We start from the raw sequence: 25,237 nt of genomic DNA on the forward strand, positions 1-25,237 counted from the left end.
GGCGGCAGGAGAGGTCTGAGCGCCATGTGGGACCCTCCTCTGGTGGCCGGGGAGCAGCCGGGGGTCGAACCGGCGCTGCAGAGGCTGCGGGCAGCTTCGCAACCCAGCGCTCAACCGCTGCGCCACTGGGGAAGCCCTAGCAGTTGCCTGTTTTTATGACTAAGAAGGGTTTGATTCTCTTGTGAACCCTAAATCTGTCTTTTACACCTGCCCCTGCAGGTGGCTCATGGCATCCCTTTAATTAGCTGGGTGTTAATGTACTTATTTTGTGTCTCCAGTTTAATGTATTGGTCCCAGGATTGTTTTTCATTAGTAGAGAAACACACAAACCACAGGAATGTGGGACCATGGGAATGGTCCCATCAAAGTGCCAAGATATATTCAAGTTTCTTCAACTTACTACCTTACCTATTCCTGTTGTCTCCTTCTCTTTTAGTCACAATACAAGAGTCACTTTGTTGCTGCCAGCTTAAGCAATCAGAAGGCTGGAAGCTCTGCTGCTGGGGCAAGTGGATGGACTAGTGCAGGGAGCTTGAATTCTGTTCCAACTAATTCTGCCCAGCAGGGCCATAACAGTCCTGACAGCCCCGTTGCTAGCGCAGCCAAGGGCGTTCCCAGCTTTGGCAACCCTGGGACCCTCAGCAGTGCCCCAGTAACCTACCCTTCTCCTGGAGCCCAGGGAGTCAACAACGCAGCTTCAGGGAATAACAGCCGAGAAGGGATTGGGGGTGGCAATGGGAAGCGAGAGAGATATACTGAGAACCGGGGTGGCAGCCGTCATGGTCATGGAGAGAGTGGCAGTCGGCATGGTGATAGCCCACGGCATGCAGATGGCGGTCGCCATGGAGAAGGATACCGCTACCCAGAAAGCAGCAGCCGTCACGCTGACGGCCATCGGCATGGAGAGAACAGGCACGGAGGAGGAGGTGGAGGCCGGCATGGGGAAAGCCGAGGTGCAACTGATGGTCGAAATGGTGAGAGCAGGAAAGAAGGTTGTAATCGTGAGAGCAAGATGGACCCCAAGGTGGACAGCAGCAAGATGGACAAGGTGGACAAGGTGGACATCAAGACAGATAAGACAGCTGATGGTTTTGCTGTCCCTGAGCCACCCAAACGTAAGAAAAGCCGATGGGACAGTTAGAGGGTATGTGACGCGTGAAACCGATTGTCTTTAATTTTATTTTTAGAAAGATTTTTGGTAACTAGGTGTCTCAGGGCTGGGTTGGGGCCTAAGATGTGTGGACCCCCTGCCCTTAGTGGATAGCTGGAGCTTGCAGACATTACTCCTTCATCTGGATCACTTTTCAGATGTTTGCTTGGGAAACTGCTTGGTCCTTGAAAGCAATGAAAACTGGGAGTTTGGGCTCTGGGTGAGTTGTTACGAGGGTCAAGGTCCGAGGACACCTTGGAAGAAAGGGCCTTAATAAGGGGCACAAAACTCACTCTAGGTTTATACTATATGTAGCATATATTTTTTACTAAAATGTCACCTTGTAAACATCTACAGATGAAATTCTTTTTCTTAGCTGTGTGGCCAGGCAGTCCTTTTTTTACCAGTTGGCTTCTGCAAACCCAATCCATAAAGGTGTCAGGGATGTGGGAAGCACTTCGGTGCTTCCAGACATTTGCTGGGGAGTTGCTGTGTTGAAATGGGCGCCAAGGCTCAGATTCCCCATCAGGTGTGTATCCAGCCCGAAGACAGGCAGGAGGGGGTGACCCGCCAGACCCAGACTGTGCTTGAAAGGGAAAAAAGGTGATCCTGGAAACCGTTCAGGATTGCCTTAGGTCCGAAGTGTCACTGATGTTAAAAACAAAAACCCAATGACAGCTTTTTAAGTGTCTTCTCCAATTTCATTGTATTTTTTTTAACTTGCCACAACGGTAGAAAAATCTTTTGCTGAAATGATTGATTTTTGTTCTCGTTTATAAAAGGACAAGAAATATACATACTTTGAATTTTGTGACTTTGTGAAGGTTTCTTTAAAATGTGCATTCCTTTCTGCTTGCTCTAGTAAATGTTTACTACTGGGACCTGTGGATTGTGTCATTTCTACTTCATTGTGCATCCATACGCATTAAATGTATGCCTTAGAACAGTGTGACCCTGCTGTGACTCAAGTATTTCTTGAGTACCACTTTGTGGGAACTAAATCATCAGAAAAAGGTATCATCCCAGTTTTATTCAGCTAATAATGGAAAAGAATGGGGGGGGGGAAACTTGAGAGCCCCACCTGCCCAAAACCAGACCATAATGAATGCTACCCCAGAACTGAACTGGCCCGTTATGAGTTTGAAAAGGCATTTTCTCATCCAGTGCTGCGTCACATCCTTCCCAGAATGACTGGTGTCTGCTACAGCACAGACATCCAGCAGTGTGTTGACAGGAAGAGGGTGTCCTCACCACACTCAGGGCCACTGAGAGAGTCCCGGGTGGCTCCCCTCACTGTCCTTTCTGTCTGCAAGCAAGGGGGCTGCCGGAGCAAGCGCTGAATGGAGTCGCTCCTCCAAGGCTGTCTTCCCAACAGGCCTGAGTGTTGCTGCTCACTTACGCTTATGTTTTTTCTTCTGCTCCTTCCGCTGCTGTGCTCTTTGGTCCTTCTTCATCCTTGAGTCCACCACCTTAAAATGACCTCTGACCCCAGCTGGCCGCCGCACTTTGCGACCCACACCTCTTTTGGCTACAACATAGGTGACTTGGCGTTTTTCTTTACCAAGCCCAGCCTTCTTGTAGAGACTGTAAATGGAAGAGAGAGATTAGAGCCTTTCTGCCACCCTTTCTAGCCCGTCTACCTTGGCAGGTGTCCTCCCTCACCTCCGAAGCTGTGCCACTTTCTCTCGTTCCGAGATGTCCACAGTGTTCACCACAGCTTCTGCCTTCTTCTTGGTCTGCTCCAGCTTCTTCAGCATCTGTTCGGTAACCTCCGTCAGGCTGACCTCTTCCCCACCCCGCTCCCACCCACCCCTACACAGACAGCCCCACTGTTTACCCTCCGTTTCTTTCTGGCTTTTGCCTCAGCCACTTTCTTGATGGGACGTGCGTTGATTTCTCGCCAGCGTTTGCGATAATGCTCCACTTCCTTCTTGTCGACAGGCAACTGCCTTACCCTGTGCTGCTTTTCCTCCTGCACAAACCACTCGGGAAGCTCCCCCTCGTCCTCATTAAATGTGTACCTAGCCAGAGAGTGTGTCAGTCTCTCTGGCCATGTACTCAGCCACTCCAGGCTCTCTACAGAAATCAGCCACTTCTCCTCCCACCCTGGGCCACTGCTCATGATTTCCTGGTACCCACCTGCTGAAGGAGTCGTCTATGAGGTCTCTCTTTGCCTTTTTGGAAGAGGCAATAATAGCACCTAGAGCAAGACCTTCAGGGTCCAGTATTCGGTGTTTCACTAATGTGGAGAAAAATCAAAGCTCAGTTGTCAACACAGAGACTTCTGTTGTCTCCTCTCGTTCCACTAGGTGCCCCGCTCTCACCTGGATCCTCGATAGGCACTATCTCAAACCCACTGTCGTCATCTGACGTAGGTCCCCGGCTTCGCTTCTTACTGCGCTGTGTTTCCCAGCTGTGGAAGGGAAGGGCTATGTGAGTGTCATTCATCCAACCCCTGTGCTGCTCAGGCCCCTCCTCCTGTTCCCCAACCCTGATTCCTATTAAACTCTTAGGGAAGTTCCAAAAATCTGCCACGGAGGCTATATTGCACGTGCCCTTAATCAAAATCATCAGTATTTTTAAAGCTTCCTATCTAGTCAAAGTTGAAAACCCCCAATTTAAAGAATGGTAAGAGCCACTGACTGCTTCCTCTTCATCCCTGCTCCCATCAGCTGCAGCCACTTACCTTTTTTCATCCTCACTGCTGCTGCTGTCACTGTCGGAACTGTCATCTCTCTCTTCCCCTCCAAGGCCAGTGGTAGCCCCTGTCCCTGATGGAGCCTCTGCCCCCTTAGGGGCCTCATCCTGGCACAAGCGAGGTTTAACCTTCAAACTGGAAGGCTGCGGCGTTGGTGGCAGCGGCGGCTGCCCCTTCCGACGGCTCTCGTACAGCAGCTGGGCCTGGCTGATCTCCAGGGCCTCGTCTGCATCATCCTCAATCCCGCTGAAGCCATCCTGCAAAAGGGGGAACCTTCAGCCACCTTTCTCCCAGGGAGTGCCACTTCCCTGTCTGCCTGGGGCCCCAGTCTGTTACCTTTGAGAACCACAGGCTGGCTTGTTCTTCCTGCAGTACTGCCTTTTCCTCCAATGGTACCAGCAGTGGATTCTCTTCCTCCTCTGTTTTATCGTCCTCTACTTCAGCAAATTGTACACTGCGGACCCCAGTTAAGTGGGGAGGGTCAGTGTCCTGGAAGACTTGCTCCCCCGCCAACTCTGCTTCAGGACTCAAGCTGAGGGTGTCAGCATCCCCCCCTGCACACAGTACTCTCCCATTACCGCTTTTGGCTCTTTAGGCTCTGAGGTCTTCCAACTCCTGCGAGGTCCTCTGAATCCAGGTCACTGTCCAGAGATGCATCGTCGTCATCCTCAGCATCTGACACATAGATGTCGTCTCGCGGCGGATCAGACAGAAGTGTGTCTGCAGCGCTCATGTCCCCTTGAGTCACCTCCTCTAGCAGCTGAAGTTTGACAGAGAAACAGAGATGCAAGAGTACTTCAAAGGAATGTATTGATTTTTTGTGTCCATTATCTTAGTTTGTCCTCGGCAACACTAAGAAACGCACTCTAACAAATAAATTACCTCCGTTTACAGATGGAAAATGATTGGGCTAATTGTTTATAAATACCCCTCGTCGGCAGGTCGCTGATCCATCCCACTCAGTTGTCTTGTCGTCAGTTGCAGCAGGAATAGGTTTATGGAAAAGTATCCCACGGTCTAGACAGTGTCAAATCCTAAAACGTTCTAGCCCATAGTTTTTCTCTGAAAACTGCTCTCAGAAGCTACCTCATCACCTTCTGAGAACGCTACAATCTGTGTTTTGTTTCCACTATGCGTGTTCCCAGACAACATCTATCTAACAGGAAGAAATGTTTTGCTTAGATTTGGCCGGCCCCCAGATCTGTTTTCTCTGGGCAGAGAGCTATTTCTTGAGTGCCCGTTATGTACCAGGGATAACACCTATCTGTTTCCATCCTTACAGAATGCTAGGAGGTAGGTTCTGCGCTGTTCTGCAGATGAGGACCCGAGGCCCACCAAGGTCAGCGGGAGTCTGCGGAGGGCCACTGTGCTCTCCTGCCTTCCTGGGCAGCAACGATGACCTCGCCGTCCCATTCCCACACAAAAGCTCATGTTGCCTGTGACACTGCTTTGTTCGGGAAAAGAACGTTCTCCACTTTCAGCAGTGACCACCACACGGCAGCCTAGTGCAGGAAGGTGCTGCCTGCTCAGTCTCTGGGAACTGAAGGGGAAACCATCACACATGCTGGGAACCCCAGTAGAAGCCTGCAGCTACTTAACCTCAGCTTCCTGCAGTGTCTCTTGGTTCTACATTTTAATTACAAAACAATAAGTTGACACCATAGTCTTAAATCTTCCTAATTTCATCATTTTACATGTATGTTCCTTCTGGTCTTGAGACAGGAGGCTCCTGTTTTCCCAATCCCCCCTTGCCGAGTCATCTCATGGGTGGAGACAGCAACCTAAGCAGACCCTCTATCCTCAATCTGCCCCAACCCCACCTCACCTGGTGACCCCGGATGGTGCGCAGGGAGAACATGCCAGTCTCTCCTTCGTCTGCAATGGAAACCCCAGGCAGATCCATCTTCAGCTCCACGCGCTCCCGCTGCTTTCTCTGCTCACGCAGAAGCTTCTTTTTCTTCCTAAGGGGGTAGGTGGAGAAATAAAACCCTGAGGTTTCTCTCTGTCTTCCTTCTCTTCCCCACCCCACCCTCACACACTGGTAGGGTTCCCCATGCTCCTCCCCAGCTTCCCTCACCTCTTTAATTCCGCCACCTCCTGGGCCTTCATCTCTGCCAGAGTTCGATTCAGTTGTTCCTCCTCCTCCTCTTCCTTAGAGGACTGCCTCATGGTCCCGGTTGTTGACTCCTCATCACCCTCCTCCTCTCCTGAGCTAAGGCTAGTGGAAAAGTCCAAGGAGATCCCAGATTATTCTTCCAGACACTTACCCCAACATCCAGTCAACATTTCCCCCTGGTTTGGTCCCGTCCTCACCTGATATCCAGCGCCTTTGCCTGCTCTTTCAGTTTCTTGGCCACATAGCGCCGAAGCTTTGTTCTCCAGTTCAGTAGGGACCTGTCCCAGAAATACCATCACTGGCATTACCATCTCTCCCCTATTTCAGGTCCACACCCCAAATCTCAGGCTTGGGTTACATAAATCCCAGGGCTCAAACTCCTACCCCAAACAGCAGCATCTTGTTCCAAGAGATTCAGCATCACGGCCTTCCAAGGCCTTCCCCTCTGTTGGGGCTCCTGATCTACCCACCTCCACCCCCATCCCCACCCCCACCGCATACCTAAGCTCCTTCCGCCCCAGCACTTTGATGTCCTGACAGCAAGACCGTATGTCTTCAGTGGTAGCTGGATGCTGTGCCAACTCTTCATCGTCCAGCGAGATCTTGGGACGAGGAAAAGGAGTAAGTGAGGAGTTTCAAGCCATGTTTCTGGGACTTCCCTACAGCCGTCAAATCTAGCTCACCTCACTGGCTTTGGAGAGGAAGTCAACAGGGTTGGCAGCTCGGAGGAAGTCAGTAACTGAGGTACGGTGATAGAGAGTGAGATCGCCCTCAGCGTAGCCTTCAGCCTTAAAAAGGAAAATAAAGTTTGAATAGTCCCTCCTGGGGATGTCTGTAGGACCCACCAGATCACTTCCCCAAAGTTCCAGAATACAAGGGGAGCACTATCCCCCAAACATACCTTTGGCTTCTTCTTAGTCACCAGCTCAGTGACAGTCTTGGCCTGAACTTCAACCTCCTTGAAGGCAAACTTGGGGTCAAAGAATTTACTGTCAACCTTGTCAGGAGCCAGGAATCCTAAGGTGACAGGCTGTATAAGGAAATGTGCTTTGCTAGTTGGAGAGACTGGCTCAAGGAAGGAGGAGATGCTCACCCTGACAGACAACAAAGATCTCTGCAGATTCATGGCGAGAGGCTTGGGGCTTGGTGGACTGCACTCGGTGGAACAACTGCTGGAAGATCCACAGCAAGGGCTGATAGTCGCGGGAACGGAACACTTTGGTGATGAAGCAGCCACCGCGGGCCAGGAAATCACAAGCCAAACGCAGAGCCATCAGCGTCAAATGGGCTGTGGGAAAGAGACAGGTGAGGACCTCTGCAGCCTGAGAGGGCATGCCCGCCCCGCACCCGCATCTCCATGCTCCCCACTCCTGGCACCTTGAGAGTAAGCATCATGAACCCAGCTAGCCCCGACATTGGGTGCCCCGTCATTGAGCACAACGTCAACTTTCCAGGTCTTCAGCTCCTTCCTCAGGGCCTACAGAGAAGGAAAAGGATTAGAGCAAGAGAAACAGGCATGGCTAATGACGGATTCCCTGGGTCAGCCACTTGTCCACCTTAATCATCTGAGTGCCCACCAGGAGCCAAATCCCATGCCAGGCACAGAGTATGATGTAACGATAAAAATAACATTTCTCTGTCTCCACAGAGCTTACAGTCCCTTAGACTATCCACTGGGAAGGATTTCACTAAAGATCCCTATACTTCCTCCAATGTCAAACACCTCACTCCTGACCCTAAATCAGGGCTAAGAGTGAATGCTAAGACTTGTAGACCTCACACAGGCACGGCTCAAGGCATAGTAAATTGGACAAACCTTGCCTTCAGAATACTTGGGTAAGAAGCAAGTACGTGGGCATTTGCACATAAAGGAAACAAGAAAAGTAACCTTCCAATTACCTGCCTGCAACGCTCGGTCGTGATGTCCTCCTGGAGCGTCACCACATTGGGAAGAGGCTTGATTGGAACCAGGTCCACTCCTGGAAGAAATCAGGTGAGAGTATTCCACAGGGCTGCATCCAGCAGGAAGGAAAAAATAACCCAAAAGACAGTAACTCACACTCCCACCCACTAGTGTACCCAGGAGAACCACCAGTCACCTACCCACAATTAGGCTGGACACAGGCATAAACTTGGCAGCCACCTGCAGCCTATAAAAGAATAGACAATCAAACACCAAGGACTGTCCACGTCCCCAGGGAAGATGCTCTCTCAGCCCCATAACAGAATTCTGCCTGCCAAGTGCAGCAGCCAGAGCACATCCTATGCACGTGTTTCAAGCCTTTTCCCTACAACCAAGCGAGAAAACGGCCACCACCGTTGAGGTGAAACTATGTTCCAGAGAACAGAACGACAGAAGGTCGGTATTACTGCATGGCCCTTCTCCAGAGCAACTCCGTCACGCAAGGCGAGAGCCCGGCAAGCTGCCCTCAGGAGCGCCCCGCGCCAGGGCTACGCACCATCCCCCCGGCGCGGCGCACAGGTCCAACAGGGCTCGGGCTTTCTGCAGGAACTGAAAGCGGCGATTGAGCTGGATCAGCTTGAAAGCGGAGCGGGAACGATACCCTGGGGGCGACGACAAAACAGTGAAGTTGCCGGAGCACTTCGCGATCTTAAAGCCCGCCACCCCTTCGGCGCAAGGATTCCGGGTGAGGGGCGCCCCAGGTCGAGGCGGGGGTCGCTCGCTCGCAGCCGGCTCGCGGCCGGAGCTCTGGCTCACCGGTCTCCTTCGCCAGGTGATAGAATTTGTCTCGCCGGCTCTTCCCGACTTTGCCCTTCTTGCCCATGGCGGAGCGGGAGTGTCACTCAGGCTGAGGCGACGGTAGAAGGTGGGAACCTCTTCCAGAGCGCTGAATTCCGCTCTCCGTTTCCCGGCTGCCCGCGAGCCCCACACCACCCTCCGCCACCCTCCGCCACCCACCGCCCTTTTCCTCCGCACTAGAAGCTGCACATGGAAGCAGCAAACGCGCTTCCGCTTCCGCTTGCGCGGCTTGCGTCCCCGGCGTCAGGTTTTCCGCCATTTTGAGCGTGGCAACGACTTTTCTCCATCCTCTGCCCAGATCTTACAAGTTGGAGGTTGGGTCAGGAGAGAAAATACTTTAACTAAAAGCTGATTTTCTAGAAAGGCAAGCTGAGTTCTGTGCTCTCCTCACCCCCTTCCAAGCTCCCGGCCCGTCGCGGACCCCTCCCCCCACCAGTTGCTCGGCGTGTCTCCGTACGCCCCGCCCATTGACCCGGAACTCCTCCGCCGGCGGCTGCGGGTCGCGGGCGCCGCTTCTGCGCCTGCGCGCCCAGGCGTCTCGGATGCCGGCCGTCTCCGCGGAGGAGGGAAGATGGCGCTGGACGGGCCGGAGCAGGTATGGCGCTGGGGGCGGCCGGCGGGGACCCGGGCGGCATGCGGAGCGGGCCTGACCGGAGGCGGGCAACCGGCGGGGGCCAAGAGGGTCTGGTGGATCGGGGGTGAGTCAACCAATAGAGGCTGGACCTGTGCGGAACCGGATCTGCTGTGTCAGCGCCGCCCCCGGCGGCTCAGAGCTGGGCCGGGAGAGGAAGACGCGGTGGAGGCGGAGGGGAGCGCGGGGACCGACGCGCCGGGGGCGCGGGAGACCGGGCGCCGGCTCGTCTGCCGGCTCAGCCCGTGCTCCCAACTCCTCGGGTCTCTAGCGCTTGCCGCCAGGCAAAGCGCGTCCTTGTGCATTGTCTTTTCAGGTCTTGGGAGGTGGGAGGCCTTCTCCCCGCTTGCGGTGTAGTCGTGGTTTGGCAAGGAAGGGTTCCGAGATGGAGTGAGGGGTTAGAACCCAAATCTTAAAACCCCTACATGCCAAGCTGGAAGTAGCTTGGCCCCTGCGATGTCTAGTCTCTTATTTAATAGCTGCACCGTGTCTTTTTAAGATGGAGCTGGAAGAGGGGAAGGCAGGCTGTGGACTCCGCCAGTACTATCTGTCCAAGATTGAAGAACTCCAGGTGAGGAGGCCTACAGGGGAGCTCTGCGGGGGTGACAGGTGGAGGGGGGTTCTGCAAATCTGTATAATTCTCGTGGAGGTGTAGTGGACAAAGTTTATTCCTTTTTTAGCTATCAGAATAGTGTGCGTATAGTTAGTAGTGAGCTAGTGGTTTAAATAGAGTCCGTGAAGGTAACACTTAGTGCTCTGAAGTTCATCTCTTTGAAGTTAACCAGCATTTACGGTTTGTTTCTTCAAGGGTCAAGTTTTAACCAAAAAAGGTTCCCCTGGCCAAAGGCTTTTGGGAAGAATCCTGAACCAGAGGGTTTCTTTTAAAAGGGAAGACTGGGTTCAGGATGTGGGATTTAGCAGTGGGGGTTTGGGGCAGAATGAGATTATCAGGGAAGAAGAATTGAAGAGTCTGGACAACACTGATTCCATAGAACTGAATGAAAAGCAGCCCCATCTCCAGCCTAGAGGGAGCAGGGATCATAGAAATTGGGGAGATGGGCAGTAGACATTGGGTGGAAGAAAGCCCCATGAAATTGCATGAACTCCGGCTATATTGGCAGGTGTTGTAGTTGGCTGGCCTTTGGGCAATTTCATTTGTTTCTCACCATAGTCCTGAAACGAATGAGGCGGGCTAGGTGACGCTGTACCCACCTGCATTTTGATAGGAGAGTTAGGCTTTTCAGTTACTTTCTTCAGCATTCCCTAGCTGGTTATTGGCAGTAGTGGGGCCAGAATTTAGGCTTTTGACTCAAACATTTTCCCCCAGTGCTATCTTACTGCTTTATAGAAATGGACTACATGAGTCTATAATAAATTTTTCCCTTAGGATTTCTAATTTATTTTTTTTTAAGATTTATTTCTGCATACTGGAGCTGGGGTGCATGAGGGGGTGGAGGGTTGAGATAACCCACCAGAGACAGAGCTGGGAACAGATTAGGCAGATTGACTGAAATACACTGCTGAGGGGAGCAGCAGGCGAGTCAGGGGAGGTCTGCTGCGCCATGTGGGCTGCTCCCCCGCCGGCCGGGGCTTCGAACTCGGTGCCGCAGAGGCCGTGAACCATCCCATAGAGCGGCGCCCACCCCCTTGCGCCACCAGGGAGGCCCAGTTTCTTATTCTTGACCCACCTTACCAGATAGCTGCCCCGTACTCCAGAGGGACTTCTGAAGGACAAGATATGGTCACTAGGGTCATACTAGAGGAGTGGAAACAACATACAGGTTCTCTCTGTGCTTCTCTTTCTCTCTCTTGGCTCTTACCAGTCTGTGAGGGTCTTGACTAAGGTTCTATCTTCCGTTTTCTCCCTTTTTCTCCTGCCCTCCACAGCTGATTGTGAATGATAAGAGCCAAAATCTCCGGAGATTGCAGGCACAGAGGAATGAACTTAATGCAAAAGGTGAGGCGGAGGCATGGGAAGACTATAGATAGGCAGTGTGAGACCTGACTCTTCAGTCCTGGAGTGGACTTCACAGTGGTACTTACTGTTATTCCAGTCTAAGGTGATGTTTATATCATCTTAAGGCCCATTGTAACCTTCTTAAAGGCATCCATTTTTATTTCTGTGGCCTTTTCTTCAAAGTAGAATTTAGTTCATGGATATTGAAGGGGTGGGGGGTTGGAGGGGTGGGGAAGCACCAAAGAACTCGGGTGACCACTCTGCCCATTTGCCATCTAGTTCGGCTATTGCGGGAGGAGCTACAGCTGTTGCAAGAACAGGGCTCCTATGTGGGGGAAGTCGTTCGGGCCATGGATAAGAAGAAAGTGTTGGTGAAGGTAAAAGGCATCCTCTCGTGTGTAGCCTATGAGAATACTGTTGTCACGTTGCTCTAGGGCTTACGGGTCTTTAGGGGGGTGGGGGGAGCTGGTAATTTTGTGGTTGTCAGGGAAGGTCACGAGCCCTCGTGTTCCTAGGTACATCCTGAGGGGAAGTTTGTGGTAGACGTGGACAAGAACATCGACATCAATGATGTGAGTGTAACAGGTGAGGTGGGAGATTGGGGTCAGCGCTCACAATACCCCTTCCTGAAACTCTTCCCTCGCTCAGGTGACCCCCAATTGCCGGGTAGCTCTAAGAAATGACAGCTACACTCTGCACAAGATCCTTCCCAACAAGGTAGACCCACTGGTGTCACTGATGATGGTGGAGAAAGTGCCAGACTCAACTTACGAGATGATTGGTGGGCTGGACAAGCAGATCAAAGAGATCAAAGAAGTGATCGAGCTGCCCGTGAAGCATCCCGAGCTCTTTGAGGCGTTGGGCATCGCACAGCCCAAGGTGAGAGGCAGGGCTTCCGTGGGAGACCCGTGCTCTGCTGTGCCCCCTGCCCCTGCGGTCGGGGGAGGAACCACCTACTTAAGCCCTCGCCACTGAAGAGGGGCAGGGGGAGAAGGTTGCCAAGGCACGGAGGTTGTTTGAATATAAGCCCCAGGAGTCTTTGTGTTTGGTTTTGGTACGTCCAGCATAGAACTTAGCCCAGAGCAAGCCCAGAATAAGTGTTTATTGAATGAAATGAGGGGACTGGCCCTCTGGCTGAGCCCTGTTTCTCTCCAGGGAGTGCTGCTATATGGACCCCCAGGCACTGGGAAGACTCTGTTGGCTCGGGCTGTGGCGCATCATACGGACTGTACTTTTATTCGTGTGTCTGGTTCTGAACTGGTACAGAAATTCATTGGGGAAGGTAACTGGCTCGGAACAGGAAAACCAAGTGGTGGTGGGCTGGGGTGAGGGCAGGGGGCGTGTCAGCTCCTTAGCACCAGTTTGGCCTCCGCACAGGGGCAAGAATGGTGAGGGAGCTGTTTGTCATGGCACGAGAACATGCCCCATCTATCATCTTCATGGACGAAATTGACTCCATCGGCTCCTCTCGGCTGGAGGGAGGCTCTGGAGGGGACAGCGAAGTGCAGCGCACCATGCTGGAGCTGCTCAACCAGCTGGACGGCTTTGAAGCCACCAAGAACATCAAGGTAAGGCCGTGTTCGCTGTGGGAGTAGCCACGGGAAGACCCTGGGTGACATGCAGCTTGAGGAAGCCACGCCACGTCTCCACGCAGGTGATCATGGCTACAAATAGGATCGACATCCTGGACTCAGCGCTGCTTCGCCCGGGGCGCATCGACAGAAAAATTGAATTCCCACCCCCCAATGAGGAGGTTTGTGGTGGGCAGGACTGGGGCCGGCTGGGCTGTGCCGGAGAGCTGTGGGCTCAGACTTTTCTCCTCTCCCATCTCTAGGCTCGGCTGGACATTTTGAAGATCCATTCTCGGAAAATGAACCTGACCAGGGGGATCAACCTGAGGAAAATTGCTGAGCTCATGCCCGGAGCATCAGGGGCTGAAGTGAAGGTAATTGGTGTGCCCAAGGGAAGGGGCGCAGAGGCGGGCAGCGCTGGGTTCAAGGGCACAGCCACAGCGCCCGTCCTCCTTCCCGGCTAGGGCGTGTGCACCGAAGCCGGCATGTATGCCCTGCGGGAACGGCGAGTTCACGTCACCCAGGAGGACTTTGAGATGGCGGTGGCCAAGGTACGACCTCCGACTCTCTGCTTTGCTGCTAGTCGCAGTGGGGGCGGGGTGCGTGTTCACCCAGATGATAACTTGATACCGTCTCCCTGCAGGTCATGCAGAAGGACAGTGAGAAAAACATGTCCATTAAGAAGCTGTGGAAGTGAAGTGGATGTCCTCTGCGTGGGTCGCGCTAATAAAAGCTCTATAGGACGAGCCCTCCAGGACTTCAGTCTGTTACTGAGTGGCTGCACTGCCGAATGACCAGGGCTAGCTACCGCCAATAAACAAAAGGATTTATTTGGAATTTTCCAAACCTGCCAGCAGTGGCACCTTTACAAGCCCTAGGCCCACCCTCCTTACCAAGCTCCAGAGGGCAACAGTCTTATTACCCCAGCCTCCCTTCACTGCCCCCCACCAAGACAAACACCCGTACCTCAGGCCACACAACAGAACCAGAATCCCCTCCCTCGAGGAGGCCTTCCCACCCAGGGCCCAAGTAGCTGGGGCAGCAGCCCTCTGGCATCCCAGGAGATGATGGCGGCTAGAGCCGCTTGCATAGATTGAGGAAAGAAAACAAGGGGGCACCAAATAGGGCTCCCTCAAAGACCCCAACTTACCCCTGTACAAAAAAAGTGGCTCCCACATAAAAAAACCTGCTCCCCCAAATAGTGCAAATACCCAAAGGAAAAAAACCAGCAGCGAGGCTGGGCTTGTAGGAATGGCAAAGAACTTTGGTTTAGAAAGGCAAGGAGGAGTGGGAGCTGTGCCCGCCCCCTTCCTTGCCCAGCTCCCCTTGCCCCAAGGGGGAGTCTGTAAACAAGCAAAGCCAGTGGCCTTTGGTTCTGAAATGTCTCTGGGGCAAGTCAAAGCACAGCCTCCAGCAGTCCCACGCGGGCTGCCTGCAGGGGGCAGAAGGCGACTGATGTGACCCAGTTAAAGCCAATGTGTAAAATAAGTACTAAGGCTCTGGGGGCCAAGCAACAAGGAATGCTACCTCTACGCTTGCGCAACTACAGCTGGGGAGCAGAGGGTGGCAGGAGACAACCCTCACCCCGTCCTTATCCTACGTGTCTGTGGCCCCAGACGGTGGTCCCCTGTCAGGCTGAGGGAGGGGCTTCTTCCGCGGCCGGGGAGAGGAGGGATCCCTGAGCAGTTAGGTCAGGCGGATTCCCAGCACCTGTTCCAGTTCCTGCCTTCGCTGCTGCACCTGCAGAGAGGAGAGACCAGCGGCTCAGGCCTCTGCTGCTCGAACCACAGGAAGCACACAGGGCAGAGCCGCCTCACCTTGGCAAAGATGTGCCTCCCCACTGCCTCCTGGGCCCAGGGCTGGTGGTAGAAAGCGGCTCGTCTCTCCTCCTCAGGATTCCCGATCACATCAGTGATGATCTGCAGAGAGCAGGAGGGAGCTGAAGCACAGTCCCCACCCCCGAGCAGCCCGCTGCCCCTGGAGCCAGAATACAGGAGATCGAGGTCAGAGCTTAAGATGGGGTCAGCCTCAGGAAAGGACCGCACCTTGAGGTCACGACGCTGGGAACGCAGCCATTCCTGGATGAAATCCTGGGGGTCAGTGCTGAAGCTGAGCATGAAATCCCGCTGGGTCTTCAGCTGGTTGATGGACTCAATGGTCTCATGGATCTGGGGGGCGGAGTGCATGCGTCAGAGAAGACCACCGCCGGAGGGCCCGCCTCTGGGCCTAAACCCACAGGACGGACAGAAACCCTGTCGCCAAGGTGTGACGGAGGGAGGCGCCCTACAGCCTGCCCAGCCCATAGGAGGCTGGGGTGGCCAGGGGCCCACCTTGACATCAAGGGAAGCAATCTCCTGCTGATTGGTGGTGGAAGCCAGGAAATTGCTCATCTGGGCCTTGAGTGGGTCGTCCACCTCCACGTCGATGTCGTAGCAGGCCGTCTTCTTCTGGTCGTTGGGGTCCACGCTGCGGGCGGCACAGCAGGGCCAGTGAGCGCAGCTGTGTCCATCCGCCCACCCGGGGCCAAACCTGCCACTGCTGACTAGAGGTCAAGCCAAAGATAAGCTGCTCCTGGAAGGGCCTTCCCGCCCCTCCCCTCCCACTTACCTGATGACGTGGTTGATGACAATGGGGTCCGGATGCTGCAGCAACCCCGCCAGCTTCATGGGGATCTCGGAGAAACGGAGCCGGCCACAGCTGAAGATCTGCAGCGGGCAGAGGACAAGGGGGAAGTGGCAAGAATGTGACCAAGAACCGGCCTCGTCGGGCTTCGGGTGGGCGTGGCCTCCGGGCTCACCTGGCGGAAGTAGCGGTTGCAGTTGATATACTCGCGCTCGTGCCCGTCCTGCAGCTGGTTGTGCTTGATGTAAAGCCACAGGGCCTGCATGATGGCGGCCCTCGTCTGTGTGTGCACCCCCAGCAGCCTCGCCAGTCGGGGGTCCAGTTTGTACTGGGGAGGCTGGGGAGGGACGGAGGGGGAACTTAGGAAAAACAAAGCTGAAGAGGGCAGGGACAGGAAGCGTTTACAAGAGGAACCCGCTCCCGCCCCCAGATGGCCCCTGTAGCCCAGGACATTCGTCACCTGGTGATCCAGCATGAGCAGGAGGGTGCACTTCACATTGAGGTCTCCAGGTCTTTTCACCTGGAAGCCGTCCGTCTCCTGGGTGGTGGGCATCCGATGCCACTGGCAGAGGAGGGGACCAGAGCGCATCACCCAGGGGTCCCTAGCACGTCAGCCTGGCTTCCCCGTGGCCCAGGCTCGCTCTCACCTCCACCAGGTGGTTGTCAGGCCCGTAGAGTTCCTTGTCCAGCTCAATGACGAGGCTCTTAAAGAACGAAGAAAACTTTCTCTTCTGTTTGCTAGGCTGAGGTGAGAAGGGGTGCAAAATGGGGGTGTTATTGACCTCTTGAACCTTAGTTACGCCAAGCCCCAAAAAGAATGATTTCAGCCCTGGAGTCCAGAGGATTCTTGGGCCTGGAGGAGCAGGGAAAAGACTAGAGGCAGACGTTCTGCTCCCCGCTCTGGCTCTGGTGAATTCTCTCACCCTCCCGCGCTTCTGACTGTACCCAGTGCTTGTATAAATAAATAAATAAATCTTTAAAGAAAAAAAAAAAAAAAAAAAGACTAGAGACAGAGTGAGGACACTGCAGGCCACTTCTAGCTAGTAACAGGCGAAGCGAGAAGCGGGTACCCCGACTCGAGACGCTTTACCGCCCTCTGCAGGAGAGCTGTTGCAATAACCACATGGACACACCAGCCCTCCCTAGCTGGGCGCTGCGCGGCGCCCTCTCCTGCAGGGAGGGCTTCTCCCAAAGGGCCCCAGTATGAAGCCCCCCAAACGATATCCCCTCCAGTCCAGTCCGTCCCCAACTCACGTCATCCAGCAGTTTTCCTTCCACTCGCAGTTCCCAGGACGCCACTTTGTCCGCTGCTGGGGCTCCCCCGGGGGTCCCTGCAGTTCCCGCGCTGTCTCCTTCTGCCTTGCTGGGGCTGAACGTGTTGGAAATATAGATCCGCAGTTTTCGTTTTTGCTAAAGGGAGAAAGATAACCAGCTAGACGTGGAGCAACAAGCTGGGAAAATGCCATGAAACCTTCCTCCCTGGACTCGCTCAACATCCACACTAAGGGCCGGGCACCTTCCTGGAATTTGCTACCCCTGGTCCTGGCCTTCCAGGAACTCTGGGGTTTAGCGGGGTGGGGGGACACCACAACGACACAGATGCCAGATGCGCTCTGACAATTCCAACACAGTGGCTCGGAGGCACATACAGAGTGTATCGGGCAAATCGGAAGCCTGACTCGTATCTTACATGACACTCAAAACACACATCAGTGCCCCCAGATAGCCTCATCTACGGAAAGCTGCCATGACTCGGGGGCCTGTCCTAGAAGCTTTATTCTTCTGAAAAGAGAGAAGAAAAATGTTCCTGTAGGGATGGGGAAGGAAACAAACCACCCTGATCTCCCCTCTAGCCACACTAGAACTTTTGACCACCATTCACAAGATTTACATTTTAAATCGTGACCCAAGATCCAGAAGCACATACACAAGAATCTGAAGCAAAAAGGTCAGGAAACTATACCTTCACCACCACAGTAAGTACCTGGCTTCTGCGAAGTAGAATCATCGCTACTATTTTGCATTTCATTAAAAACATGTGGCCCCACATTCAATGGACTCCATGATACTCATGGCCTGCATCCTGGTGAAAAGTCTTGCTGTGACCCAACACAGACCCGGCCTGGCTCCGGGAGAGCAGGCCAGGGAAAGGCAGAGCCACTGGGAGAGGCTGGGAGGGGCCGGGGCTGCACGCACCGTCAGAGGCTTTTTGATGGCCTCCTGGATCTCCATCCGCTTGCGAGCAATGGTCTGGTCCAGCTTCCGCTCAAAAGCCAAGAGATCCATGTACGCCTGAGACTCTGGGACAAGTTCCCTAATCTGGAGGAGGGGAGAAGGAAGGCATCCGCTTGTTTCAGCCACAGCTCTGGCTCCGTCTGCCCCCGATCCCAGGATTGGGGACACGGACCCACCCACAGCCAGTCAGCCGCTGGGCAGGCCTCCTAGGCCCTCTCCCAACATACTCACTCGCTGAGGTAGAACCTTATCTGCCATCTTCCTCCTCTTTAACCTGGGGAGGACAGAAACCAGTGATCCAAAGGACACCCCCATAGACCCCTCTAATCCCTAGGATCCCAAGAGAACCAGGCGTCTTCCTTAGTCATGCAGCTCTGAGAACAGAAGGCAACCCCCTGTTACCACTAGAGCTGTCCTAGGTAGCAGGGAGGGTGCGAGAATCAGGAAGGTCTTACCCCCGGCGCTGGGCAGGCATCGGGGGCTGGGCCTGGGGCACGAGCAGGCGCTTTCGGAATGGGTCCATCATGGTGGGTGGCATGCCAGGCCGAAGTGGAGCAGCCGTGCCAAACGGGGAGCCGGCAGGGGGTCCCACCTGCAAGCCAGCCATGGGCATCCGGCTCCCAGGTGACATGCCCGGCCGCTGCGGGAAGTGAGCCAACGGGGGGGCATAGGTCAGCGGCAGGGTCCTGCGGGGCCCGTAGCCCATGCCCTCCATCCTGCTCCTCAGCCAGGTCGGGCCCTGAGCAGCACACCGTGGAGCCCGGGCTGGAGGGGCAGGAACAAAGGGGAGCAGGCGCCTGAGAGCAGAAGTGTAAACCACACCTGCCCCACCCCCTTCAACCGCCCTGGCAGCCGTGCCAGCGAATGAGGCCTGCCAGAACCCAGAGGGTGGGCGGGGAATCCTGCCAGCAGAGGGAAGGGCCTGGGGGAGTTTTTCAGGGCCCACAGCCACCTTCCAGCCCCAGCACGCTCTGCCCTGGCTCCCTGGGACCAGCAGGCTTCCAGGCACTCTTGGGGCCCTCGGGTGGTGCCAGCATGTGCCCCCTTCTTCTCTTCCCCCACCTGAGAGACGAGGGGGGCACTGCAAGGGGGAGTGTGATGTGAACAGCCCGGTGCTGTGGCCAGGACAGTCCAGTGGGCCGGCAAGCCTATCAGGGCGCGGCACCCAGGTGAGCAAGCTCCAACAGGCGGGCCTGGAGCATGTCCCAACTGGTGGGGGTGGCCACGGGCAGAGCGCAGGGACCATCTGGTCGCCATATGGTCCCTACTCACTCCACCGGACCCTGCTCTCGCGGCCCTCCTGCCCCACTCCTAGCCCTAAGCTGGAAGACCCCAAGAGGGGCGCTGTGGCTCCTGATGGCCTGCGGGTGAGTGCAGCTGGCACCTGGACTCTGCTGTGGTCCATGTACCACCTGGGGCCGGCTCAGGCTCATGGTAACCCCCACAACCCCAAACCGGAGAGTGGCACTAAGATTATTTGGGAGGCAAGGATCAGAGCCTGAGGGCCAGCAGAGGGGGACAGAAACAGCCTCTTTAGAAGTCAGTCAGGGGTTTTCCATGGAGGTCCCGGTCCCCCTCTGGGAGTAAGTTCAGTCCCCCGCCCCTTTCCTACGGCTGCTGCCTGCAAGGCCTGTTTGGCAGCTCTGCCTTGAACACACTGTCCCTGGCAGCCTCACAGGGTTGGCCCCAGGGCCCAGATTATGCAACCAGCACAACCAGCCAACCAAGTCAGGCTGGGAGGGGACTCGCCCAAATCAAAGGACGCCCCCCCACCCCTAAACCACGAAGATGAGAGTCTTCCCTCACCTCTTCATCCAGCACACCCAACCCATGTTCTCACCCAAGGGTCAGATTTTGGAACAGACGCAAAGATGGCGGGAAACCTGACCCAGAGGCAGGGATGGGGAGGGGGGAGCGGGAGAAGGAGTAGGGCAGGAGGCAGCATTTGGAAAATGGGGTTAAACATGGGGGTGCTGGGACCTCAGAGCCCTGCCACAAGTCACTCCTCATCAGGAAGAGATTCGTCTGAGCTGTTGAAAAGCTAAAGACAGCCTGTTTCTCTGCCCTAATGAACCACGGCCAGAGATTATAGAAATACTCAGTGTGGTCGCAGCTGTAGGCCCAGGCCCTAGACAGCCCGGGCTGGACTTCTTCCCACGCAGCGCCTGAGCCGGGCCGGGAGCCACAGACGCCATGGGACCTGCAGAGTGTGCCCTGGAGCCCTGCAGTCCCCAAGCGCTACTCACTGGGGCCTTCCCCAGGCCTCCTCAGCACCACCCAGCCCTCCTAGGCAGGTACTCGCTCTAGCAACAGGAAGTCCCAAGACAAGGCAGTGCAGGCAGGGCCTGCAGGCCCCTCCCAGGCATCTGCTCCAGACTTCCCCAGTGCAGCTCGCGCGGGCCCCAGGCTTCTCCCAAGGGGGAAAGGCTGCTTACAAGTGCTTGAGGTCCCATCTTGGCCTTGCCAAGCTCCACACCTGTGTTTTGAAGCACCAGTAATTCTGCTTTTTCAAAAAACCACCCCAGAACTATTAAAAAAAAAAAAAATGAAAGAAAGGCAGTCCAGAACTCCCCGGCTGTCCAGCTCCCGGCCTGCAGCAGGGCTAGGTAAGCCTGTCAGCGCGCCCTGAGCCTGCAAACGCACGCGCTCCTCTCCCCTAGCCCAGCACCAGCCGGCGCCCGAGCTCCAGGGACGGCCACCATCCAGGACAGCAGGGGCAGGAGGCTGGGCCTGATGCTGCCTCCTCCAAGAACAAGCTCTGCCCTGTGTTTAAACTGGGGGCCCTCATGCTTCTGGGGGCTACGTACCCCTCCACGAGTAGAAAATAATTTGAACTCTCTGGAGTGAGCCCAGCAATCTGTGTTTAGTTTTTTTTACACCGCTTCACTTGACTTGATGCACAGCTACAGCCACTGCCTGCAGGGAGGGGGGTCATCACCTCCCTTCTTTCAACAGGTTCCCCCATCTGGCCAACGTGGGCCCTCAAATCCTTGCTCAATTCCAGCTCATCTCGTACACCCTAAAAGACGAGAACCCCGTTGGTTCTCAGAGCTCTGGTCTCCTCTCCTAAATGTCAAAAAATTGGGCTTGGGGGCCTCCCCTGGTGGCGCAGCGGTTGAGCGCTGGGTTGCGAGGCTGCCCGCAGCCTCTGCAGGGCCAGTTCGATCCCCGGCCAACGGCGAGGGTCCCACAAAAAAAAAAAAAAAAAAAAAGGCTTGGAAAGAGGCCAAGCACGAACCTCTTTTGAACTCAGTCAAAATGAAACGGGCTCTTCCTCTCCCCGTCCACCTTTACAGCCCCTTCTGGAAAGAGGAGGTGGAGGGATAAGAAGCTGGACTCAACGAGGCTCAGTGCCTTGGCCCCCTTCCCAGCCTTCCCCACTCCTATCCCAGGGCCACCCTGCCAGCCAGCCCCACCCTGCCACTGGTCCGGGGTCACCCCCCACACACCGCTGCGAAGCCATCCTCTCTGGGGCTTTCTCCACACCGCTCTTCCCATGGGCTGCAAGCGAAAGAAACTGAAAAGGTGCCCATTTGTTCCTTAGGTCCTTCCCAGGCCAAAGGCACACACAGAGGCGCCCAGGCCCAGTCTCAGCTAGCGGGCCGAGGGCCCGAATGATTCATGCAGGGATCCCTGGGCAGCACCTCAGGCCCAAGAATTCCCAAGGCGAAAGCGATACAGAAAAGATGGCCCCAGCTGGGGTCTGTCCTGCTCAAACCCACACCCTTTGTTTTCCTTAGAGGCAGGAGGCAGAGAAACATCTCTGAGGGGTCCTGGGAGGACATGCATGTGAGGATCCAATTCTGAGACCCCTGCTTGGGGGCATGAGGGACCAGAGGAAACCCAAGCTTGCTTCCTTCCTTCCTTCTTGCTAGAAGCCAGCCCCAGACGGGGAGGCGCATGGGTTGAGACAGGGCCTTGTCAGAACCCAAAGTTGAAGTGAAAGTGGGGCGGGGGCTGGGAAAGGGGTGGGGGCAATACCCAATCATTCTGGGTAACCAGAAACAGTGGAGTGGGGGCGGTTGATGCGCGTCCCCAGCAGGGTCAGGCTGAGTTTCTCACGCACTGACCCTAAGGACCCAGACTCCTCTCAACGGCCTGTGAAGTTGCAACTTGAGAAGCTCACTTCCTAGCCAAGCCCCAAAGGGGTCAGGACAGACCCTCTGAAGCAGCTTTCCAAGGCTCCTCCAGCCCCAGAGCAGCCGGGCTCCGCGGAGCCTCTCTGCCCCTCCAGACTCATCAGCTCCTGGACACTATGACACCAGGCGGAGAGCCAAAAACAAAGTCTCCCCGGAATGGGCCGGGCTTTCCCCCTCCACCAGGCGCGCCTCCACCGTCTCTGGTCTAACCCGGAGGACGCCGCCGCCGCTCCCAGGCCTGACCCAGGCACAGGCAGAAGCCCCGGCCCCGAGCCGACCTCTCTGGGGCTGTGGGGAGCCAGGCCCTCCTTCCTCCCCTCGGCAGCTGGGAGCCATTTCAGACCCACCGCGCGGTGCCAGCTCCCAACGAGAAGTAACAGAGAGACCTGGAGCGAGACCAGGCCCGGGCGGGAGCAGCCCCCGCCTCCTCGCGAGGGTCCCTTTCCGAAACTTGCTCCTCACTTCCAGGACTGCGCCTCACTCCGTCCCGGCCGGCCCGGCGCCGCGCCGCCTCGCCCGCGTCCGCCCCGGGAAGCCCCGAGCGCCCCGCCTGCAAACTCCCCCCAGGGCGCTCCTCACGCGCTCCCCCGGCTCCCCCTCCGGCCCCGCGCCCCCCGCCGCCCGGCCCGCGCCCGCCGCTCACCTGGTACTGCGCCGCGGGGCCCGCGGGGCCCATGGAGCGGAAGGCGGGGGCCCCGGGGCCCCCCACGCCGCCCGCCGGCCCCGGGCCCCTGAGCGCCGGCCCGGGCAGCATGCCGGGCCCCGCGGGCGGAGGCGGCGCTCCCAAGGCCGCGGCCACGGCGCCGCCGCCAGGGCTCAACGGGGGCAGCGGGAACCCGCCCGCGCCGCGGCCCGACATCGCTCCGTCCCGTCCGGCGCGGCCGCGATCCGGGCTCCGGGCTCCGCGCCGAGTCCGCTCCGCGCCGGCCCGATCCCAATTCCGGGTGCCGAGGGTTGTGGATCCGGGCTCCGGGATTTCCTAATCCAAGTGCGCGAGTTCCTCAGATCAGGTCTGGCTACGGCCGATCCTGATTCCGGTCCTGCCCGGGGAATTCCGGATCCGGGACCTACTAGGCGCCGCCGGCCGCCCCGCGGCCTCCGGAGGTTTGGCCGCCCCAGCGCAGCTCCCCGGAGGCGGCGACTCAGTCTCTGCCCCGCCCAATCCAGCCCAGCGCTAGGCCACGCCCACGCCCGGCCGCCCAATGCTAGCAGGCCTCCTCAAATCCCGCCCCTCGCGAGACCCGCCCCTTACAGGCACCGCCCCTAACCGCCGGCCTCAGAGCTCCGCCCACACCCTCCGGCCGGCCCTTCGCCGGAGGGGCGGGGGCGGAAGCTGCGCAAAGAACCGGCGAGCTGGGCGCGGGGGTCAAAGGTCGAAGGTCACTAGGGCCTCCTCGGTGGATGGCAATTATTGCCCTCCCGGGGGTAGCGATTATCCGACCACGCTCCTTGAAATAGTTTTGTCAAGTCTTCCTTCTACATTTTCAGCTTTCAAGATTCAACTTAGAGCTTCCCTCGGGGGCAGAGCAGCCGCCAGCTTGACTTTCTTTAAAAGCCCGTCCTGGTGGCGCGGAGCTGCCAAGGGCTGTGGCGGGGCCATGTGAAGGGCTGACTTGGCCGCGCGCCTTTTTCTTATCGCACACTTTTAGCGGAGCTCTGCCGCCCTGGAAGGAAGCCTAGTGCTTAACTGCACAGGAAATGTTTCCAGAGGAAGGAATTTTGCATGTGGGAAACCACCACCTGCCCCCCTTGCCCCCCTCGGCCCCCCCCCCCCCGCAGTTAAAGGTCTTTCTCTAGGATTTACAGAACTTCATTTTTAAAAATTCAATACCTTTTCAAAAACCACTGTCCTATGTCAATAAAAGATGTTCAAAATAAAGTGCTTAAGTTACCCAGGCAACTGCTTTCTGGTGGTCTGGGGTTTGCTCCCTGTACAGACCAGTCCTTAAACTTGAATGCGCAGAAGAAACCTTTGGGGCTCTTATTAAAAAATGCAGAATTGTAATTCAGCAGGGCTGGGGAAGGGCCCAAGATTCTGCATTTCAGACAAGCTACCAAGCAAGCTACCCAGAAAACGCTTTTTTTTTTTTTTAAGATTTGTTTATTTATACAAGCACTGGGTACAGCAGAAGTGCAGGAGGGTAAGAGGATTCACCAGAGCCAGAGTGGGGAACAGAACAGGCAGACTGATGAAATATACTGCTGAGGGGAACAGCGGGTGGCAGGAGAGGTTTGCTCGCCATGTGGTACCCTCGCCTGGAAGCCGGGGATCAAACTGATGCTGCAGAGGCTGCGGGCAGCTTTGCAGCCCAGGGCTCAACTGCTGCGCCACCAGGGGAGGCCCCCCGGAAAACGCTTTTGAGTAACCAAGATAAACCTCAGCTTTACGTTTTAATTCCCAACCAAGTCTTGCACCATAGCATCCCAGATCCCCCAACCCTTTTTTAGAAATTAGCTCAGCTCCTCCATTTCCCTCCCCTTCCCTCTAGCGATGATCCCTGCTGCTTCTGCTCACCTGCCTTTTGATTTTCTCAGACATCCCTCTCTACCTAAATATGGGTTACCTCTGAGTCTGAGAACAGGTCACTGTGATTGTTACAGTCATTTGGATCATTGAGCCAGGGCTCTTTCCTGCCCCCTGAAAGATGGGTAAAGAATTCATGATAAAGCAGTTAATGTCCATTTTAATCCATTGGAGCCCCTAGAAAACAGTAATTATAGAGGAAGTAGTAGGGCAAATCCCCTGGGGAACTATTTCAAAAGATGCCTGGCAGCTGTCCCGCCACCCCCAAACTCCCAAATACACACACTCCCAGGATTGTATTTGAAAAATAATCTTCCCAGGTAATTCTGATACAAACTCCCTTGTAGAGAACATTTATTCTACAAGAGACAAGCTAATGAGTGCATTTAAAAACAGACAAAACACCTGAGGCCCCCACACCTCACCTGAGGCCAAAATTTGGGGTACAACTCTACTATTCATTCTCCGTGCAAGGTAGAGGGTTATAGCACATTCAGAGAGCATTCTGGTATCCTGGTCTCAGAGGTCTCTTCACAGTCACTTCTTAAGACTCTCCCAGAGGTGACTTTCTAGCCCCTGAATTTGGACCCAGAGCTACTGGTAGAACTGAAATGCATAAAACTAAGACAGAGGAAAGATAAGGCCAGGGTCTCAACTGGGATCTCTGACTTATCCTCATTCCTCTTCAGGTTCCTAAATGTGCTTGTCCTTTGGGGTTCTATATTTAGCTTTTTTCTCTAAACATGCTTTACCCAAACATATCTACTCCCATCCCTTTTATTACTCTATTTTCTGATGACCCCAAATTTCTAACGCCTATCCCACCTCTCTCC

At 55.6% G+C, this 25,237-nt stretch overlaps 4 protein-coding genes across 7 annotated transcripts in view; 2 read left to right on the top strand and 2 right to left on the bottom strand.

The window, feature by feature from the left end:
- Nucleotides 1-2,031, top strand: part of DDX42 (DEAD-box helicase 42) — a 38,168-nt gene extending 36,137 nt beyond the window's left edge. For all 3 annotated transcript variants that reach the window (XM_037494760.2, XM_037494761.2, XM_037494759.2), the window contains exon 18: nt 437-2,031. In XM_037494760.2, the coding sequence (XP_037350657.1) occupies nt 437-1,141 (705 nt within the window). In that variant the 3' untranslated portion in view covers nt 1,142-2,031. The remainder of the gene's footprint in view (nt 1-436) is intronic.
- On the bottom strand, nt 1,192-8,876 carry FTSJ3 (FtsJ RNA 2'-O-methyltransferase 3). The gene is made up of 20 exons (XM_037494764.2): nt 8,684-8,876; nt 8,424-8,529; nt 8,068-8,114; nt 7,864-7,943; nt 7,342-7,441; nt 7,058-7,252; nt 6,866-6,981; nt 6,648-6,752; nt 6,466-6,566; nt 6,162-6,242; nt 5,926-6,066; nt 5,674-5,809; nt 4,427-4,608; nt 4,185-4,302; nt 3,837-4,105; nt 3,475-3,563; nt 3,290-3,389; nt 2,988-3,171; nt 2,813-2,907; nt 1,192-2,734 (listed from the first exon to the last, which is right to left on the bottom strand). Exons 1-20 carry the CDS (start codon nt 8,748-8,750, stop codon nt 2,542-2,544), a joined length of 2,505 nt encoding a protein of 834 aa, XP_037350661.1. The 5' UTR covers nt 8,751-8,876; the 3' UTR covers nt 1,192-2,541.
- A 354-nt stretch (nt 8,877-9,230) lies between these two features.
- On the top strand, nt 9,231-13,641 carry PSMC5 (proteasome 26S subunit, ATPase 5). The gene is made up of 12 exons (XM_037494767.2): nt 9,231-9,320; nt 9,856-9,927; nt 11,244-11,313; nt 11,593-11,690; nt 11,829-11,885; nt 11,962-12,192; nt 12,469-12,595; nt 12,691-12,881; nt 12,968-13,066; nt 13,148-13,258; nt 13,349-13,435; nt 13,528-13,641. Exons 1-12 carry the CDS (start codon nt 9,297-9,299, stop codon nt 13,579-13,581), a joined length of 1,221 nt encoding a protein of 406 aa, XP_037350664.1. The 5' UTR covers nt 9,231-9,296; the 3' UTR covers nt 13,582-13,641.
- A 54-nt stretch (nt 13,642-13,695) lies between these two features.
- SMARCD2 (SWI/SNF related, matrix associated, actin dependent regulator of chromatin, subfamily d, member 2) lies at nt 13,696-22,995 on the bottom strand. Of its 2 annotated transcripts, XM_037494766.2 has the most exons (13): nt 22,524-22,995; nt 18,197-18,381; nt 17,973-18,015; nt 17,703-17,825; nt 16,761-16,916; nt 16,154-16,249; nt 15,967-16,068; nt 15,682-15,843; nt 15,492-15,589; nt 15,215-15,350; nt 14,930-15,052; nt 14,702-14,803; nt 13,696-14,624 (listed from the first exon to the last, which is right to left on the bottom strand). In XM_037494766.2, exons 1-13 carry the CDS (start codon nt 22,737-22,739, stop codon nt 14,571-14,573), a joined length of 1,596 nt encoding a protein of 531 aa, XP_037350663.1. In that variant the 5' UTR covers nt 22,740-22,995; the 3' UTR covers nt 13,696-14,570. The 2 variants fall into 2 exon arrangements, with proteins under 2 accessions (XP_037350663.1, XP_037350662.1); XM_037494765.2 differs by lacking the exon at nt 22,524-22,995 and having other exon boundaries at nt 18,197-20,934.
- Between the last annotated feature and the right edge of the window lie 2,242 nt (nt 22,996-25,237).

Source organism: Talpa occidentalis, unplaced genomic scaffold (genome assembly GCF_014898055.3).
Source record: "Talpa occidentalis isolate TD23 unplaced genomic scaffold, MPIMG_talOcc4v2.1 talOcc4.7, whole genome shotgun sequence".
NCBI lineage: Eukaryota > Metazoa > Chordata > Mammalia > Eulipotyphla > Talpidae > Talpa > Talpa occidentalis.